The sequence below is a fragment of the Mobula hypostoma genome, chromosome X2 (assembly GCF_963921235.1).
Source record: "Mobula hypostoma chromosome X2, sMobHyp1.1, whole genome shotgun sequence".
NCBI lineage: Eukaryota > Metazoa > Chordata > Chondrichthyes > Myliobatiformes > Myliobatidae > Mobula > Mobula hypostoma.
The window spans coordinates 31,574,340-31,595,788 of record NC_086129.1 but is presented as its reverse complement, the minus strand read 5'-3'; the positions used below and the strand labels follow the sequence as shown (position 1 = coordinate 31,595,788).

The 21,449-nt window shown below is 40.3% G+C and overlaps 1 protein-coding gene across 1 annotated transcript in view; it reads right to left on the bottom strand.

Annotated features, from left to right (window-relative positions):
* LOC134340875 (otoancorin-like) overlaps positions 1–21,449 on the bottom strand; it is a 110,929-nt gene that overhangs the window by 29,467 nt on the left and 60,013 nt on the right. The window contains exons 13-15 of the mRNA XM_063038447.1: positions 18,629–18,734; positions 17,066–17,175; positions 8,249–8,387 (exon numbers count right to left, since the gene is read on the bottom strand). Of these exons, the coding sequence (XP_062894517.1) occupies positions 8,249–8,387; positions 17,066–17,175; positions 18,629–18,734 (355 nt within the window). The remainder of the gene's footprint in view (positions 1–8,248; positions 8,388–17,065; positions 17,176–18,628; positions 18,735–21,449) is intronic.

The window sequence follows — 21,449 nt, the reverse complement described above, 5'->3', positions numbered from 1 at the left end:
CTTATCAATCACCACTCGTATTTCATTAGGAGTTTGAGGAGATTTGGTTTATCGCCTAAAACATTTGAAAACTTCTACAGATGTACTGTGGAGAGCATTCCGACTGGCTGCATCACCGTCTGGTATGGGGGTGGTATGGTAGTGTTGGGAGTCGCTGCACAGGATCAAAGTAAACTGCAGAGAGTGGTAAAATTAGTCATCTCCATCATGGGTACTAGCCTCCGTAGTATCCAAGACATCTTCAAGGAGCGGTGCCTCAGGAAGTCGGCGTCCATCATTAAGGACCCCCACCACTAGGACCTGTCCTCTTCTCATTGCTACTGTCAGGAATGAGGTATAAAAGCCTGAAGGCACACACTCAGTGATTCAGGAACAGCTTCTGCCCCTTTGCCATTTGATTTCTAAATGGACATTGAACCCATGAGCACTACCTCAATACTTTTTTAATTTCTGTTGTAGCACCACTTATTTTAATTTAACTATTTGATATACATACATGTATACTTACTCTAATTCAGCTTTTTCTTCTATATTTATCATGTATTGCATTGTACTGCTGCTGCAGTTAACAAATTTCACAACATATGTTAGTGATATCAAACTAATTCTGATGCGAGTCATCAAATCCAACCAACAAGATTCACTCCATCAGTTTGTAAAGGGATTTATCGGGTTATTTTAAATAGAATGATCCAGCATCTCAGGTGGATAATTTCATGTGCATTATCATGCTGTTTGACAATAGAGGATACTGCAATCAAGCATGATACTGTTCTTATCTAAAAATTCTTTGCATTTTCTCCAGTCAGATATCAGATCTATTTTCCACATTGATTAAATCAATACTTTTTTATCCTGGGACACATGGTGCCATGTTCATGTAGCACCATTGTCCTGAAAAATGTTGTCTCGTTTTTACTGTGTACTGTACCAGCAGTTATAGTCGAAATGACTATAAAACGTGACTTGACTTGTCTGGTGGCTTGGCATGAAATGTGCATCATTCTGATAGTTCACATGACTCTATGGCTTCATACTTGCTGCTTCTTATGGGGTGTATGGGATGTCCAGGGAGGGGGTAGCATCCCTGGTGGCAAGCTTGTAATGTTCTGCCCAGGGGCAGCTCATTCACCTTTGGTCCCCATCTGCCACCCAGCTCTCACCCGTGGCTCCAAGTAACAGTATGCATGCGGCAGTAACCACACCCTGGTACACCACTTCCACAGGTGGGCTAAACCAGCTGAGGGTAGCTGGGAACCTCCAACCTCGGTGAGATAGGAATATGCATACCCCCGCATGCAAAGCTAGTTCCGACGGACTGGGCAGATGAGATCAACTACAAGATCCAATGGCCAAGAAGGTGGTGCTGCAATGCTCCTTGGAGAGGAAAGAGCATGCTAAGGCACAAAAGGCACATGGCTGTCCACTGCAGCCAAGGAAATCTCCAGTCATATGATTTTTCACACCATTGAGGCCGAGAGAGTGAAACTGCCCCTTTCACTATAAAACTTCTCCTGCACAGGTTTTTCTCCATGAGCTGCACAGACAAATATCATTGGAAACGACAGACAAACAACGCACAGAACTTATTAATAAAGTTTTAAAATCACACAAGAGAAACACAAGAAGCTATCACACAAGTAATTCATTTTCCAGAGTTTAGATCCCTTTTAATCAGCAATTCTGCTGAATTTTGAGTCCATCTGTACACCAAACCCAGAAAGTAAATGCATGACTTATCAATGATGCATTAATTAGCATTCCAGTAAGAGGACAAATTTAAGATAATGACTCCACAGCCTGGAATTCTCACTCAATTTCATATTTTATGTACCTATCATGAAATAATAATTCTCTGCTCTTCTCTCTTTGAAATTGTTTCATCTTTAATTGCCTTTTAAATTTAAATCATTTGTTGAGATGCCAAGAAAGAAAATCACGTGATGAAATTATTTTGTGTTTACTGTTTTCTTTGACTGTCACCTTCTGTTCCCTATTTGCATCCTGAACAATTCACATCAAACCATTTAAGTATATTGCTCTGAGCAAAACCAAATATGGCCAGGAGATAGGAGCAGATTGTTATTAATTTACCAAGGAAATTAATGCCAAGGAATGACCAAACTAAGCCAGGGTGGGAAGAGTTATTCCAAATCTACAGAGAACCATAAAAATGAGAAATCAAGTAACCATACGTAAACTCACAACTGTCATGTATTTGATCTTTTGTCTTGGATGATAAGTTATGCTTATATGGGCCAAAGAATAAAAGCTATGAGGGAAGATAGTTAAATTATTTATTTATAAATAGTGTGGATCAGGCCCTTCCAACACAACGAGTTGCATCGCCCAGCAATCCTAGCCTAATTACAGGACAATTTAGTGACCAATTAAACTACTAATTGGCCATGGCATCCTTATAATATGACATTCATTGATGTTCATTCCATCTCAAACAATAGAAATAAAATGAGAGCATCTCAGAAACAGAAATACATTTCTCACCTTCTGAATTTCCTCCCTCCTGTCTTTCCAGAATTATATAATCCCAGACGGAATACTCAACCCATGGTCCACTGATCTTACCCTCACTGTACGTTGTTTCCCAACATTATCGCTCCAAGTCAGGCCATGCCAAAGTAAGTGATAATGAAATGCAAAGACTGACAGCCTTTTTAATGGAATATTTACTATAATTAACACAGTCCAGAAATCAGCAATTCCACACTTCAAAACTGAAACATCTCCAGATGGATACTGTTTAACTTGTTCAGTTTGGCACATGTTATTTAGCAAATGATCCATCTGTCTTTGGCATTTCTGAATAGAAACTTTGGGCTACATTTCAAATATTGCACTAATATGCAGTGATCCTGAAAAATCAAAATCTAGCAACAGAATTAAAAGACACAGCTAATGAAAATTTTTAAATTTGTGATCTTCAAGCTTTCAACAGCAATCCTGAGAAGATGCAGCAAACTAGTAACACCTATAGATAAGGTCTAAGGTCCTACTACTGGACTGATGATATCTACAAAGCAATTCTGACTAAATCTTCACAAATTGACTTTTTAAATAGTATTACTAGATCCTTATCTTTTTTTTTGGCAGCAACACCTTTATCCAGAGGTCAATCAATCAATTTAAAGCAGTCACTAGTAGTCTAATATGCTCATCCACTTCTTATCTCAACTAATTCATAAAGTACCACCTCTTCAAACACACTCTAACTTTCCAGACCATTAGTGCTCTTATAAGTTTAACATAGGTTGAAGAATATCTTCAGAGCATGGTTTATACTTTTGCAATCCACTTATCACCCTTTCTAAGAGTAGTGACACTCTAATCGTGAGAACCAGTGGAGCAGGGGGATTAGAGCAGATGACATATTGACAGTGCAAGGACGTATTTGATATTGATAGGGCTACTTTCAATCCAAGATGGAACAGCTGAAACTGGTTTTCTCACATACGGGATATTTTATGTTTCACCTCATTGTCTGCCAATTTCTTATTCACAAACAAGAGACACTGTCGGAATCTGCCTTTTGTTAATCCCTGCTCTATAATTTTACAATCAATCTTTTGCTGAGAATATCTTCCACAAACCCACAGATACTTTAGCTATAAGCTATGTTAGCATAGGTTATATATGGATTGCAGAGTTTAGCAAAGAAATTTATTCTGACTATCGTTGCATGAAGTAAGGTTGAAGGTGGAAATGAAGTCATTTAATTTGGGATTGAACTGAGAGGGGAATGGTATTTGATGCTGGGCCAAGAAGAATGTAAGGTACAGGTCTTCTTCATAGAATGAACTATGGAATGTACTTGGGATTGACCAGTACTTACAAAATCATAAAAACAAGTTTGAAAATTATAGAGGGAGGTTAAAGTTTGTGAACTGATTTGAATGTTCTCTTTGGAAGTCTAAGGATACACAATAAAGAAGCAAGAGAGTGTTCTTCTTCAACCAATGTTACCTTAGCAATGACTAAATTAGAAAAAAAACTGAAAGTGATGGAACGAACACACACACACAAGATTCTGCAGATGCTGGAAATCCAGAGCAACACACAAGATGCTGGAGGAACTCAGCAGATCCAGCAACATCTATGGAAATGAATGAACAGATGACACTTTAGAAGAATAGAAGAGGAGGGAAGGAGGAGGGAAATTTTTACTGGAAGAAGATATCATGTCATCAGGTTGATGGCTATCTGGACGGAATAGGAGGTGTTGCTCCTCCAACCCGAGGGAGGCTTCATTGTGGCAAAAAAAGGAAACCATAGTCTGACAATTCTGGAATGGATATGGGGAAAGGAATTAAAATAACTGGGCTGATAGTGCATAGGTGCTTGATGAAACAGTCCCCCAATTTACTTCAGGTTTCACCAAAGTAGAGGAGGCCACATTGGGGCATCGGATACAGTAGACCATTCCAACAGATTCGTAGGTGAAGTGCTGCCTCACCTGGAAGGACTGTTTGGGGCCCTGAATGAAGATAAAGGGGGAGATAAATGGGCAGGTGAAGCATTTCAGTCACTTACAGGGTTATGTGTCAGGACGTGAGATTAGTGGGGAAGGAAGAATGGGCAAGGTTATTAAGGAGGAAGCAATCCCTGTGGAAAGCAGAGAGTGGGAAGGAGTGGTGGAGGGAGGATCCTATTGAAGATGGCAGAAATTGTGGCGAATGATGTGTTGAATGCAGAGGCTCATGAGGAGGTATGCTAAGGGCAGTGGGAAGATGGGGTGAAGGTAGCATCAATGGTGGAGGAAGGGAAAGCCCATTCTTTGAAGAAGGAAGTCACCTCTGATGCCCTTGAAAGGAAAGCTGCATCCTGGGAACAGATGCAGTGGAGGCGAAGGAACTGAGAAAGGGAATAGCATTTTTACAGGAGATAGGGTGGGAAGTCAAGATAGCTGCGGGAATTGGTAGGTTTATAAAAGATGCCGGTGAGGAGCTTGGCTCCATAGATGGAAACAGAGAGATCGAGAACGAGGAAGGACGTGTCAGAAATGGACCAAGTGAATTTAAGGGCAGGGTGGAAGTTGGAGGCAACGTTGATGAAATTGATGAGCTCAGTATGGGTGCATGAAGCAGCAGCAACACAGTCATCAATGTAGCGTAGGAAGAGTTGGGAGCATCACCATGGAAGGCTTGGAACATGGACTGATCTACATGGCCAACAAAAATGTAGGCATAGCTGGTGCCTCTGCGAGTGCCTATGACTACCCCTTAAATCTAGAGAAATCCCAGTCCAGATGAAGTATCTTGACCCAAACTGTCAACTACCAATTTCCCTCCACAGATGCAGCCATGATAATTGAGTTAGACCATAAAACCATAAGATATAGAAGCAGAAGTAGGCCATTCGTAGGCTGACCCAATTCTTCCAGTCATTCCCACTCCCCTGCCTTCTCTCCATACCCTTTGATGCCCGGGCTAATCAGGAACCTATTTATCTCTGCCTTAAATGCACCCAATCACTTGGCTTCTACAGCTGATTCTGGCAACAAATTACACAGACTTACCACCCTCTGACTAAAGTAATTTCTCCACCTCTCTGTTCTAAATGGACATCCTTCAATCCTGAAGTTGTGTCCTCTTGTCCTAGACTCCCCAACATGGGAAATAACTTTGCCATATCTAATCTGTCCAGGCCTTTTAACATTTGAAATGTTCCTATGAGATCCCCCCTCATTCTCCTGAACTCCAGGAAATACAGCCCAAGAGCTGCCAGATGTTCCTCACATGGTAACCCTTTCATTCCTGGAATCATTCTCGTGAATCTTCTCTGAACCCCCTCCGATGTCAGTATATCCTTTCAAAAATAAGGAGCCCAAAACTGCACACAATACTCCAAGTGTAGTCTCATGAGGGTCTTATAGAGCCTCAACATCACATCCCTGCTCTTATATTCTATACCTCTAGAAATGAATATCAACAATGCATTCACCTTCTTCACCACCAACTCAACCTGGAGGTTAACCTTTAGGGTATCTTGCACAAGGACTCCCAAGTCCCTTTGCATCTATGTATGCTGAATTCTCTCTCCATCTAAATAATAGTCTGTCCCTTTATTTCTTCCTCCAAAGTGCATGACCAGACCACTTTCCAACATTGTATTGCATTTGCCACTTCTTTGCCCATTCCCCTAAACTATCTAAGTCTCTCTGCATGTCACAAGGGGGCACTGGTAGCGGACCCAAATGCAAGACACAGACACTGAAGTACAAGAAACAGGACTTGACTTGAGTAGGGACGTGACAGGATACAAACAAGGAGCAGGGACAAGAACGCAGACTTGGGCTTGGACCCCGAGCCAGAGACTGGACAAGGATCCAGAACCTGGGTCTTGCTTCGGGCTCAGAACCAGGCAAGGACATGACATGACTGCAGGACTGGAGGCTGGGGACTTGAGGCTCAAGGCTTGGAGATAGGCTTGGGGACTTGAGGCTGGGGTCTTGGAATGCAGAGACTGATAACTCAGAGGCTGGAGCTCAGAGACAGACTGGGAACTGTACATCAACATGGAGCCGGGACTTATCCTTCGAAAAGCCGGGACTCAGCTTCAACACAACACCAACATGAGACAGGACAGTAGATAGACATAGAGCCAGGACTTATACTTAGACAAGCCGGGACTCAACTTTATCTCCACACCAAGGTGGGACAGGACCATCTGTTGGGTAACAGAAGAACAGCCTGACTTACCCCAAGGAGGCAAGGACAAGACAAGACAGATTCCCCTGCAGGGCAACAGTAGAATGGTCTGACACCCCACAGAGGCAAGGACAAGACAGATCCCCCTGCAGGGCAACAGCAGAATGGCCTGACTTACCCCACAGAGTCAAGGACAAGACAAGGCAGGTCCCCCCACAGGGCAACAGCAGAACAGCCTGACTTACCCCACAGAGGCAAGGACAAGAAGAGACAAACACCAAAGAACAACAGACAGTTCCATCTCTGCATTAGCGATAGAACTCAACAGTGGTGCAGGCAAGGTATCCAGGCAGAGAGTCAGGCGAGGGGGGAAAAGACAGGAAGGAGAACAGGACAGTCCAGCAGGGAATCCCTCATTTGCAGAGGTATTTATGTCTCAGCCCCAAAACAAGAATCATGTGCCCACAACAGAAACTGGGGAAAACCAGAAACCCCGGAACAAGGAACCATGGACCGGACTGTGAACCGGAACACGGACTTCACGGACCGGACCATGACACTGCAGGCTTTCTGTTTCCTCAACACTACCCGCTCCTCCACCTATCTTTGTATCATTGGCAAATTTAGCCACAAATCCATTAATGCCATAGTCCAAATCATTGACATACATCGTAAAAAGCAGCAGTCTCAACACTGACCCTTGTGGAACTCCACTGGTAACCGGCAGGCAGCCAGAATAGGATCCCTTTATTCCCACTGTCTGTTTTCTGCCAATCAGCCAATGCTCCGCCCATGTAATTCCATGGGCTCTTATCTTGCTAAGCAGCCTCATGTGCAGCATTTTGTCAAAAGCTTTCTGAAAATCCAAGTACAACACATCTACTGCATCTTCTTTGTCTACCCTGCTTGTAATTTCCTCAAAAAAATTGCAGTAGATTAGTCAGGCAGGATTTTCCTTTCAAGAAACCATGCTGGCTTTGGCCTATCTTGTTATGTGCCTCCAGGTATTCCGTAATCTCATCGCTAACTATCGATTCCAACAACTTCCCAACCACTGATGTCAGACTAATGGATCTAAAGTTTCCTTTCTGCTGCCTCCCACCCTTCTTAAATAGTGGAGTAACATTTGCAATTTTCCAGTCATTCGGTACAATGCCAGAATCTATTGGTTCTTGAAAGATCATTATTAATGCCTCCGCAATCTCTCCAGCTACTTCCTTCAGAACTTCCATCAGATGATAAGGTCATTCCAGGAGATTTATCCACCCTCAGACCATTAAGCTTCCTGAGCACCTTCTCAGTCGTAATTTTCACTGCACATACTTCACTTGCTTGACACTCTTGAATATCCAGTATACTGCTGATGTTTTCCACTGTGAAGACTGATGCAAAATATGCATTCTGTTCCTCTGCCATCTTTGCATCTCTCATTACAATATCTCTAGCGTCACTTTCTATTGGTTCTATATCTACCCTCAACTCTATTTTACCCTTCATATATTTAAAAAAGTTTTTAGTATCTTGTTCCTTCATCATCTTTAGTTGTGCTGATAATTGAATTCCATAACTTCCCTGACACTTACCAGGCAATTCTTTGCGTACTTGAAAAGACTTCTACTTCTTTCCGAATTTTTGGGTAGCATTGACATATTAGCCTGGCCTATCAGCTCAACGATACTGGAACACAGAGTCTGTGGAATTTTCTTCAAATCCACAATATTCCTGAAAAGCATAATTTATGTTTTTACATATCACTTTTAAAGTAGAAAAAAAGGTGTTTTACAAAATAATAAACATCAAGGAAGAAAGGATTATGTCAGATGGCTATAAAGAGTACAATCTCTGGAAGCAACATGCTGTTAGCTGCCTCAGAACTCACAAAACCGAAGTTAAATCAAATTAGCTTTAATGTGGCCCATCTAAGATGAAGAAGGAGATCAAGAGGACCGAATCTCCATATAGAGCTTTGTGGCTTCAAAATGAAGTAGATTTACAAGAGACTGGATTCAAACAGACCATTGTTGAAGTGGGGATCACAGCCTTTATAAAGAGCTGGAAATGTTTATATGGCTGAAGAGGTGTGACCCATATGCCAGTGCTGCTGGGACCCAGGCTTGGGCCTGTTCAACCCTGGCTGGGTCGCCTAGGTGTGATGGTCAGATGTTGAAAGACTAAAAACACCCTGATGATCCCAGATTACATCACTGATGTTGTGTCCCAGCACATCCAAGGATGCATATCAGCATCTTACATTCACAGAGGCACTATCAGACACAGCTGAATATCGTGAAAATGGCTATATTTTAAACATACATTGTTCAAAGAAATCTTTAAGCACATTTTTAAAAGGATCCAAAAATATTCAGAGAGAACAGATATTGCCTCATTTTAACTATTTGACTTTAAGCATGTTAGTTAGGCTGCAATAAGTATTTTCTTGTTATAGATGAAAAAGGAAAATTAATGCTTGAAGGAAATGGATTATTCATTCAGTGGCCATTTTATTATGTACAAAAGTAGAAGCCGGTATGTTCTTCTGTGAATCTAGCCCATCGACTTCAAGTTTTGATGTGTTGTGCATTAAGAGATAATCTTCTGCACACCACTATTGTATATATTTCAGTTACTGTCGCCTTCCTGTCAGCTGGGACCAGTCTGACCTTTCTCCTCTGAACTCTCTCATTAACAAGGCATTTTCACTCCTAAAACAGCCACTCACTGGATTTTTTTTTTTTTTTGCTTGTGTTTTGCATCATTCTCTGTAAACTCTAGAGACTGTTGTGCATGAAAATCCCAGAAGATCAACAGTTTCTGAGATATATAGCATTACAAAAGAAACCAGTTATATTGAAACACAGTTATCGAAATAGTCTTTAAAAATTAATTTGTGATGTGGTAATATATGGGCTTCTTTATTAATGCATTGAATAACAAGTTGCTGCCACATAATTAGCTGATTAGATATTTGCATTAATGGGCAGGTGTACCTAATAAAGTGGCCACTGAATGTAGATAAAAAATGACTTCAGAATGCCCTCACTTCTATTTTTATGTTTTCTTAATTAAACATTCCCATCCTGGGGAAAGAAGTTACTGTTTTTTTTTGTGTTGACAACCAAGTCAGGTATTTATTACCAAAACTGAGCAACAATTCTACATGAAAACATGTTAAGATAGAAGGCAATTACATTTTTGAATGGAGAAATATTATATTGATTACTTTGGATCAGCTAATTCAATAACTATTGCAAGCTCCAGATCTGGTGCGCTAGATGTTGTTGGATGTGTGGGACAAACACATGATGTGTTACACTACTGAACACATGATGTGATACATTACTGTGTCACCCAAATTTACTGTTACAAATGAAGGTCAGTGGCCATATTCAAGTAAAAGGATTTGTCGCTTGTATCCCAAACTGAGTCTGGCTCTTCAGCTTAGCCATGTTCTGGATCCCCAAATGAGCTCAATGGTGAGCATAGGGGTAAAATGGGTGAGTGGGTGTCAGAGATATTGGCCACAACAAAGCACTCACTGACCTTGTTACTTTAACACTGAGGAAAAATAAACTCCAAGCCTGTTATTGCATGAAAACACATTTTAATTGAGAACTGACTAAAATTAATATAAATAAATTGATAGCAATGAAAAGTAATGATATCCAGGGCAGCCAAATCCCCAGGGCCAGATTATTTCCAACCCAGAGTTTTAGGACAAATGAGAACATTGCATTATCACTCAAAAGTTCTATGAACAGAAAACAGAATGCTGGAAGAAATCAGTGGGTCAAGTAGCATCTGTAGAGATAAAAGCTATAGGTCAATGCTTCAGGTTGAATCCCTGCATCAGGTTTGAGAGGAAAATAGAATGGTTGGCATTATGACATTCAGAGATTCCAAAATGATAGATGGAACCATATGGGGAAAGATGTCAGGGTGGGAAAGGTGAAGAAAGGGAGAGAAATTGGGTGACTGTGGTGGTAGAAAAACAACAGGGTTGTGGGTTACCTGAAGTTTGAAAATTCAAAAATTTCTTTGGCTTCGACGCATCCTTTTAGATTGAAAAGTTTGTACCTGTCATTTGATTATTTAAGAAAGGTACAGACAGACAGAAGTGGCAAAATAGGCTGGAGAGACTAGATGATCTAAATAATCTCTTCCTGTGTTCCTATTGGGTCGAATGTGCTCGGGTCTACTCACGGCCTTAACTTTTGCGGGTGTGCACTTCTCAATTTACCCAACACCTTGCAGTCATAGGAGACAACAAGTAGGTCTCAAGCAGCACAGACTGAGGCCCTGTCTCTAAACCTCCTTTGCAGCGCATGAAAACGGGGAAATTGAGCATAGTGATTAGTTTAATGGAGCGTTTATTTAGAGACATGTTTGAAAGAGATTGTTGCAGCTAGTGAATTTAAATCCCTGTAACTATGGAATTAAAAGAAGAATCTTATTGCCAGGGAAGTCTCTGTAAGGGTGTGAATCCAATCTACGAATACTGCTTCTGAGTGGTGAAGAAAATGTGGATGAAGTATCTTCTCCTAGCATATGATGTTTGGAGGAGGGAGAGATTTTTCTAATGCACTGATCAGCAGCAAGTTGTAAGTCAGGGATCAGCAGCAACGATCTGGAATGGTCACAAGATGAGGGATCAGAGTGTGACTGTGACCTTGACTTCCAAGCAAAGTAATCAAGTTTTTGTGAGGCAGAATCTGAGGTCACAATGCCAAGAGGGAAGAAAAAAACAATTCAAGTGGTAGCCCTTTAAAAAAAACACACTAATGAAATTTGCTTGTCAGATTAGCAAGGCAAAAATCTCACTGGAACTGAAATTTTACTCGAGTGTTAATGTCACTTGGGGATGTTTTATGGCAATTAGGAGTTGCAGGGCAAAGAAAAATTCGACCAGAATATATATAATTTTCTGACGGGAGCTAAGACACCCAGAAATCTGGTAACTATAATTCTACTGTGGATTAAGCCAATTTTCAACTGCATTGCCCTTTTTTACTCAGCATTATGCAAAGGAATTTTCAGACCTTTACCTTAGCTTTATGATCTCCCTTTTATACATTCTTTGGCCTTGAGATTATATTGTGGAATAATAGTGAAGAGACTGTATATGCCATGTCTTATTTTTTCTGGAACTCCTTCTTGCTATGTTAATCTACATTTTCTTATGACAAACATATGCAGATTTATTATTGTTTGCATTGCACCACTGTCCTAGAGCAATTTCACCTCCACATCATGTGAGCTCATATTTACACATGAATTTACATATTTTCATCACCTGTTAGAATAAAAGGGGAGGGATTGAACAACTTTTAAATCCCTGGCAACTTTTTTATACTTTAAGTGACACGGGTTTCCAACCTGGGATCCAAGGCATAAAAAAAGGGTGCTTCACCATGATAACGACTTAAATTTAAAACTATACAATGTTATTTCCCTCTTCGATAATTGGCCGATACCTTGGCTGATAATTGGCCGATTCCCACATAGGTAAACATGATCAATTTTCCAGAGGCTAAATTTCAAAACATCTACGTATGTAGTGAAATCTTTTTTTAATTGAAATCATCTGCTGATTCTAAAATATAAATTGGAAATAACACACATGTACTCTGCCTACTGGATTTTAGCCTGCAGTAGTTTGCTACCTGCTTTCTTGTATGAAAATCATTGAAATTCTGTGCTGTTTTCTACCTCCAATGGTGATGAGTGAGTATAATGCGTTATTTCATTCTTTTATTAACTGATTCCAGATTGTTGTCATTTTTAGTTGCTATGGAAACAATTTTAATGACTGCTGTGCATCCTAGCACAGGTGTAAATTCAAGGTTAAAACTAAATCACCTTAAATGCCATTGGAAAAAGAAGTGATGGATCTGATGTAGTCCAACATTAATTGAACAATGCACCATATCATGCTTCAGTAATACTACATTAGGCTGGTGTATTCTAATTCTCAAAGCAAACACTGATTCATTTCAGAGGTCCTAAGGCAAACCTCCTTTGAGGCATAAATCAAAAAATAAAAAGAAACTTATCAAAAACCACATCACTATTCTGTGGAATTGTATCATGCGTAGGATGTTTCACATCTTTGACAGGAGAGTTTTCAGTGGAGCTAGCTGTATATCATGCTTAAAAATAGTGGTCAATCATTATTATGTATTACTATTAATAAATCTGTATGATGTATTTTATAGAACAAAAAAGAATGTTGCTATAATATTGTTATCTGATTTTGATCTCTTTGATTGATGTGCAGTGAATTGTATTGGTTTGAATAGCAGCCAAAAAAGCAGATGTTGATGTTCAGATGCAGAGAGGATCTCATGACCGGCATTCAACACTTGATAATACAATCTGGGAAGAGAGTAGCTTGTTTTAATTTTTATATTTTTTGTAAATTAATCTTTAACTTTGTTAATTAGTTACATTGCAACCAAATTAAAGCTCCAAACTGTGAGGCAACCTGATCTTCATTATGGCCTCATGCCTTCTGTAAAATGTTAAACCTGCACCTGATTAGGTATAAATGTTCAGCAATGTACATATTATGTGAAGTGTTTGTGTTCAAACAGGTGCAGAAGCAAAGAATTCTTGTCTTCCACTGCAGAACCTGGCATCAAATCTGATGAAATAAAACTTGATCCTGTCTCCTGGCTGTTGGACAGTATCAAATGTAAATATTTATTGATACAAGTACTTGTCAGTCATATGTGAAAAGGCCACAGAAAGTTGAGAATATGAAGTGGTATATGCAGTGTGCTCCTTTAGAGTTCAGTTGAGAAACTACAGGTGGGATTTTACTGTGAGCATACATAGGTCTGACAAAGAACAAAAATAAATCTGACAAAAAATGACTCAGGTAATTTTCCTTGCTTCCCTCCTGTCCTCTCAGTGGTGCAAGCCATGAAGCAAGGTGTGCGAGGGGCATTCAGCAACACTCGCACAGCTTGGACCCTGCTGAAAATTATTGTAGCTGGCCTGTGCCATCAATGACTTTATAGGCTACATCTTGTAGGAACCAAAAGCGCTGGCAGCTTTTTGGTTTGAAAAATTTTCAACAAGGTCATTAAACAGCCAATAATTCACGCTTCATGGTTCAGGATAAATAAACATCTTTATTTCCGGAAATGAATGCCAACAATTTGTTTGAAACCTCACCTAACATTTTGCTGTAGTTATTTTCTGTTAAATGCACAGTCTAATTATCATAAGTAGGCAAATAATTCCATGTGTTTGCTGTTGGAACATTGATGTCTGTGTGACTATTATGCCAATCCAATCTAATTACTTCTGCCTGCACTTGTCCCCCAATTCCCTGACTGTTCATGTGCCTGTCTAAATGCCTCTTAAACATCTGATATTTTATCTGCTTTCACCACTTCCCATGGCAGCATGTTCGAGGCACCTGCAATGCTCAGTGTGAAAAAAAAACCTCATGAGTCTCCTTTAAACATCTGTCCTTAAAAGCTTTGACCTCAAATATTTGACATATTTGAATGCCAAAAACTCTGGCTTTCTATCTTATGTATGCCTCTTGTAGTGTTAAATATCAGGTCACCTTTCAGCCTCTGATGCTCCAGTGTCATGGTGGACACTTGCTGTGGGCTGCTTGTCACATATTGAGTTATCTCACCAATATATCTCGGAACTTTTCATCACAGGATACATTTTAGAATCAGCAATGTTATGTTTAAAGACAAAATGAATCTGCATAGGTTTGAAAAAATATCAAGGCTTTAAACATTATAGTGATGAATTAAACCCAGACCAACCAGTTTGTGGAATCATCGCTCATAGCCTCTTTCAATTGGAGAAAATGAATATGAATTGATGCACCTCAGGCTCTTCCAAACATAGTACATCCTATTCAATTTGAGAATAGCAGATGATGCTTTTCTCTCAGTAAGGTAGGACATCATAAATATGTAAGAAAGAGGAATGGGAATAGACCATTGAGACTCTAAACATTTCTTCACCATTGAACAAGATCATGGCTGGTCTAATCTTAACCTTTGCATTACACTTCCACCATTTTACCATAAGCTTTGACTCCCTTGTATTTTAAATATCTATCAATCCCCATCTTGAATAAACTCAATGATTTTGCCTCTATTGTCCTCCAGGGTAGAGAATTCCAAAGATTCATGATTCTCTGTTGAAGAGATTCCTTTTCATCTCTTTCTGAAAGAGGTAACTGGCAATTCTGAAAACTTTCCCCCTAGTTGCAGATGCCCCCCCCCCATTCAATTAAATATTCTCTCAGTATCTCTCAACTGTTTCTGGTGCATTGATGTTGACTCCTGCACATACAGAATTTTTCATCACATTTGCTGTCAAAGTCCACCCTATTTTCGCTTCCATATGGTTCATCACACTCTATTCCACATCATGATATCTCCACCTCAGGGTAATGAATTGTTTTCCGCCTTCCTAAATATGGATTCCCTTCAGCAATAATGGCAGAACCCTTGACTGTGTCTGATCTACTTCCCTTACTATTGATCACATGCCCTTATCTTCACCTTCCACCCCACCAGCCTCCACATTCAAAGGTTGATACTATATAGTTTCCAGAACATTCAATTAGATTTCTTCATCCTTCATTATTTTATTAGACTATTCCCTTAGCAACTCCTTGTTCCACTTTCCAATGCCACCAACCCTGACATATGACATTTTTTCATGCAACTAAAGAAGATGTAACAACTGTCCTTTAAACTCTTTTCTTCCCAAAACTGTGCCCCCAGGCAAAGAAGTGATTCACTTGCACTTGGGTCCAATTTATTGTACTACATTTGGGGCTCGCCATGTAATCACCTCGAAAATGAAAAAAAAAATCAAATGCAAATTGGCTGTTGCTTTGACTGGCCATTCTCCGCTTTCAATCTGCAGCAGAGGCTCAGATTGCTGGCCATTTTGTTTCTCCAGCACATTCTCAATGTAATTCATCTGTCTGCAACCTACTGCACAAGTAATAGTGCAATCACTTGAGTCAAGTAGGATGTTCGCCTAAGGGGTTGTCTGTCAGTGGGCCTTCAGATGGCTGATCCAAGACCAACATGTTCTGATGTATTGTGGGTCGGTCCTCATAATCGTGCCCCCTCCACCACTTGCTGATCACTACACTGCATAATCCTGGAGGTTAGGGTGGATTCCCTTAATAGAAAATACCTGTGCGTGACATATTTAACATGGTAATGCTGATGCACAAGTAGCCTCTACATGGACCTTGACCAATTGGGGTCATGGTCCAGTGGCACGGAGTGCAAGATGACTGGGGACCTTTCTCTGCTGCAACCTTCCTCCACCTTCACTGCTGTTGTGATGTGTCAGCATCTTCCACCAGCTCTGCCACTGAGGTCCTGGTTGGATTGCTCTTTGTCTGAGACCTTCCCCTTGACTTTACCGCTATGGGAGACCCTACCAGGAACCAAGTGCCAGATGACTAAACTCCAGACAGCACTATTCTAGCGATCTCAGGCACTCACAAGCCTCTCCACCATGACAAGGTGATGATCCTCAGAGAGGACAATGCCTCCTGCAACTATTACAACAAAACCCTACATAAACTTGAGGGACAATACATCACCTTTTGCTTTCTCTGTTCAAATTCAATACTACATTCTGTCACTTCAAGTGACAAAGAAATGGTGGGTGAGCTTAATAAGTATTTTGCATTAGTCTTCACTGTGGAAGGTACGAGCAGAATGCCAGAAATTTGAGGGTGACAGGGTGCAGAAGTGAATGCAGTTGCTATTGCTGAGGAGAAAAGTGCTTGGGAAGCTGAAAGGTCTGAAGGTAGATGAGTCAATTGGGTCAGATGGACCATACTGCAGGGTTCTGAAAGAGGTGGCTGAAGAGAATGTGGAGACATAGGTAATGATCTTTCAAGAATCACTAGATTTGGGAATCGTTCCAGAGGACTAGGAAATTGCAAATGTCACTCCACTCTTTAAGAAAGGAGGGAGGCAGAAGAAAGGAAGTTTATCAGCCAGTTAGCCTGACTTCAGTGGTTGGGAAGATGTTAACATATAACATATAACCATATAACAATTACAGCATGGAAACAGGCCATCTTGGCCCTTCTAGTCCGTGCCCAACTCTTACTCTCACCTAGTCCCACTGACCTGCACTCAGCCCATAACCCTCCATTCCTTTCTTGTCCATATAGCTGTCCAATTTAACTTCAAATGACAACACCAAACCTGCCTCAAATACTTCTGCTGGAAGCTCGTTCCACACAGCCACCACTCTCTGAGTAAAGAGGTGGAATCCTTAAGTCAGGTTAGTCAAACCACAAAAATGGAAGTCAAGAATCTTATTGCTTCTCTATTTATTTGACAAGAAAGGTGAAGTTGTGGGAAGTATACACGATTACTTACGGCTCAAAAGTCAAGTATGAAGCCATGAACTCATTAATATCTTCCTCTGTGAGGGTGCTGAAGTAATCGTCCTTCCTGGCTGTAAAGAACTTACGAGCAGAACAGCGAATCTGTAAATTACATAAGGAGTGTCAAAATATGCAAGAGAGGTGTTGCTAACATAATTATTGCTGAAAAGATTTGTAACATCATAAATTTTGAAACTTTGCCAACAGAAATTTGTTCAAAATATTATAACCTACTCAAATATTGTACATCAAGCTTTGGGATCTTAAACTAAGGATTTTTGTTCAACCTGCTGTGTTACATCAAAGCACTAATTGATACGGTATTAAAAGTCAATTTCATGTAAGAGGATAAAATATACAAAATTATTTTCATCTGTATTTTTTGGAAGCATTTTACAATTCCTGAGATTCCATGTCTTATCCTGAACTATCCTGAATTGAAAACTATGACTTTTGTGCTCAGAAACTACCCATTGAGTCCAAGTGACCAGCAAACATCGGCATGCCAAAACATGGCTCAGTGTCCATAGGAAAGATCAGGAGTACTGTGAGAAATTAGTAATTTAAAATGATTACTCAGTAGGATTGACTGTTGAAGAGAGCAGGTTAGTGTCCTTGTAATACACTGAAGATACCAATTCTGGCCATTGGGTCCTCTCCACCTCCCAGGTTCCATACCCTTCTATTATTACCTCTGCAACATTCACTCTCACACAGGAATGCGTGCTCCCTTTTGATTCTTTATTCCAATTAACCTACACCCAAGGTTCAGGTTACAGTGGCCAATTAACCTATCATCACATCTTTGGGACATGGAAGAATACCGGATGAAGCCCACATGATGAAGGAGCATATGTGTAAACTCTGTGTTTTGAACCACTGAAGGTTGGGATTGAACCCTGATCCCTGGAACTGTGAGGTAGCAATTCTACTAGCTGTGCCACTGGGCTGCACTTACAGTGGCATTGTGAAAGTAAAGCAAGAGAGGACTCGGAAATATTTTATATGCTGCAAAGTACTCAACAACTAATACAGCAGCTGAATTGTCTGGAAAAACTGGGTTAAAGTGTGATTTGAAGAGGCTGAGAAAGAGAAGACCAGTTTCCAAAAAAAAAGATAGCACTGTGATCGTAGCTGCCGCCTCTTGAACCTGGGTTCAGTTCTGATCTCTGATGCTGCCTGTGTGCAGTTCAAACAATCTCCCTTCCCATATCCCAACGACATGTGGGTGGATTGGTGAATTGACCACTGTAAATCACCCAGTGTGTGCAGCTGAATAGGAGAATTTAGGGGAGGTTGATGGGAATGTGAAGAGAATAATTCACAAGGGAAATTAGTGAAGAATGGGGCTGCTCGGTAGCTGGAATAGCATTAGATGGGTGATATGGCCTCCTACTGTGTCATGGCCTCGGAAACATGGTATAAAGTGCATCATAAAGTCTAGCATACAGCAAGCTGAATAGACAGTTCCAAGATGGACATTCAATAAAACTAAATATGTGAACCTAGCTGCTGCAAAAAGCAGCTTCATTCAAAATTATAGAAATAAAATTACCTGATAACTGGAAACATGGGGGTTGTTTGCTAGGGCCTTCACTGCGTTAGGTTCCAGTGTGTCAATGTGGTCGCATGGAATTCCTTTGACAGCAGCCTTCAGTTTACTTTCACATGAAAGATAAAAATATATTTAATCAGAACAATAATGAGTACCGGAAGCTCAATATCTAGAAATTGGATCACATAGTGCCAGGTTTTGATGTCGAACATTTCAATGATAATTAAAACATAAATGAAAATCGAACCTTGTGCAAGTCCCATAAAGACCAAGTCTCTGTGCGTCTGATGCATCAGACATCAAGAATGCTGGAGGTGCCTTGGAATGACACAGCAAAAAAAGACAAGCCTTTCAGCTCACTTAGTGTGCATCAATCATTAAAACTCCCATTTTTTACCAATGTTTCTATTGTTCATTCTATGGGGTTTCTGGTTCTACAGATGTCTGTGAAGAGTATGAATTTCAGGCTGTATACTATATACATTCACTGATATTAAATGATCCTTTGAACTACTAATCCTACATTATTCATATTTTAAATTTCTCTCATTATCATCAACTTCCGCCAGACTAGTCATACAGTAATCCAGCATGGACGCATGTCCTTCAGTCCAACTCGTTCATGCTGACAAAGTTACCCAGAGTCACTACAACTCAGCCACACACCAGGGACAATTTACAGCAGCTGATCAGCCGATCAACCTGTACATCTTGGGATATACTACGAAACAGGAGTACCTAGATGAAACCTATGTGAGATGAGACTATAGTGCGGCATGTGTGATCCTCACCTTCCCTGGCTAACCACGAAAGAAAGATATTTTACAGTGTTTGTTGGGCGAAGAACAGATCTAAGGTTGCCACTGGGAACTCAAGTCACGTTAGGCATGTAGTTGCTCAAATGTTCTTTGAGGCACCCACCTCCAACCTACACCCTGAGAGTCATCAGTCTCCCCACAAGCTTGCAACTCTCAACCACCCTGCACTGCACCTAATCAGAACAACACAAGCACCAGAAACTATTATTGAGGCAAAGATAACAAGTACTTAAAAAATAGTACAGGATTTGGTAGAGTCAACAGGGACTTGTAAAAGGGTGTGGGGGGTGGGGTCATGTTGAATGTATCCATTGGAATTTGAGATCTATATAGTGACTACAAGTTTATGTTGTATTTGGATAAGATGCCTGACAGGAGTTTATTAAACAAAATTAGAGGGTAATAATTTGGGCTAAAATACAAGATGGATCATTGAATGGTTAATGGACAGGAAACCAAGGCTAGGAATAGGTGTTTAAGGAGGCTGTGATTTGTGGGGTACAATAGGGATTGTCACTAGGGCCCCAGCCTCTACTGTTCAAATCCTCTACTGATGCTTTGGATGAGGAGATCAAACGTAATACATCCAGGTATGGTCATGGTGGTACACAGCTGAGTGGCAATATGGTTTGTGAAAAGCTTCAGGGACAAGCTCAGTCAACAGGCAAGAATGTGGCGGATGGACTTTCAGGTGGGAATTGTGAGGTAACCTAATTTGGTAGAAAAAAATAGAAAGTTAGAATTTAAGATAAGGTGCCATGGGAATTCAGAGATGCCCGAGTGTCCTTGTACATGAATCACTGGAAGTTAACATATCAATACAGCAATCTATTGGGTTGGCAAATGTTAGCTTTTATTGTAAGAAGATTTGAGTACAAGAGTAAAGATATATTGCTCTAGTTAAATATGGTACTGTTGAGAATGCATCTGGCATATTGTGTACAGATATGGAATTCTGAGCCAAAGAATGACATGCTTGTAATTGAGAGAGTGCAGCAACCGTTAACCATGTTGATTCTGGATTACAGGTTGTCATGGTACTTGATAGGATAGATATAGGAATGTTATTTCCCCTAGCTGGGATGTCTAGGACAATCTCAGAATAAGCGGCAGGCCCATCAGAACACTGATGAGAAGAAATTTCTTCATCCAGAGATGGTGAATCTTATGAATTCTCTATCAAAGGAAACTGTGGAGGGTCAATTACTGAGAACATTCAAGAAAATATTGATTGAGCTTAGATGTTAACAGAATTAGGGGATATGGGGGTAGTGCAAGAAAGGTAAAATATTATCCATTGCTTTATTGAATAGCAGAGCAGATAGAGAGCTGATTGGACTACTTCTATATGTATTTATCTTGCTCTGATCAACTCACCTGATTCACTGTTGCCCCTTGCCTCATCTCAGTATTGGCAATATCACATAACCAACATTATCTCCCCATATCTGCAGACACTCTCATCTCAATTAACATTAACTACCTATTACTGTAATAACTCTTATAACACCATTTACAACACCTAGATTCTAAGCTCACTTCTCTCAGCTATTATCAAAACAACACAACACCCAACTTTCATCATTAATCTCTGCTCACCACTGCTGACTGATATTTCTACCCAACAATTGTTACTAGCTGTGACCTGATCCCTGTCCCAGGTTTGTCATTCCTCCATAAACCCCTAGATCTAGCATAAGTTCTAGCATTTAATTTATGTCCTTTTTGATCAGCAGTAGAGGAGGATTCAAAGGAAAGTCTATGATGTTGCAAAGCCTGTTCACTTATGTACTTCTGAATTTCCCAGTGCCAGGTTCTTGAACAGCCCTACCAGGAGTTACTTGACTACTATGCCTCTAGTGGGGCAAGACGGTTTCCAAATATATCATTTTATACAATGAATTTGTATATATTTGGCATACTAAGTATTTCATTTTTGCCAAAAAGTTCTTCCAAACACTTATTTCAAATTTCTTGGAATCACATTTAAATACACCTAATGC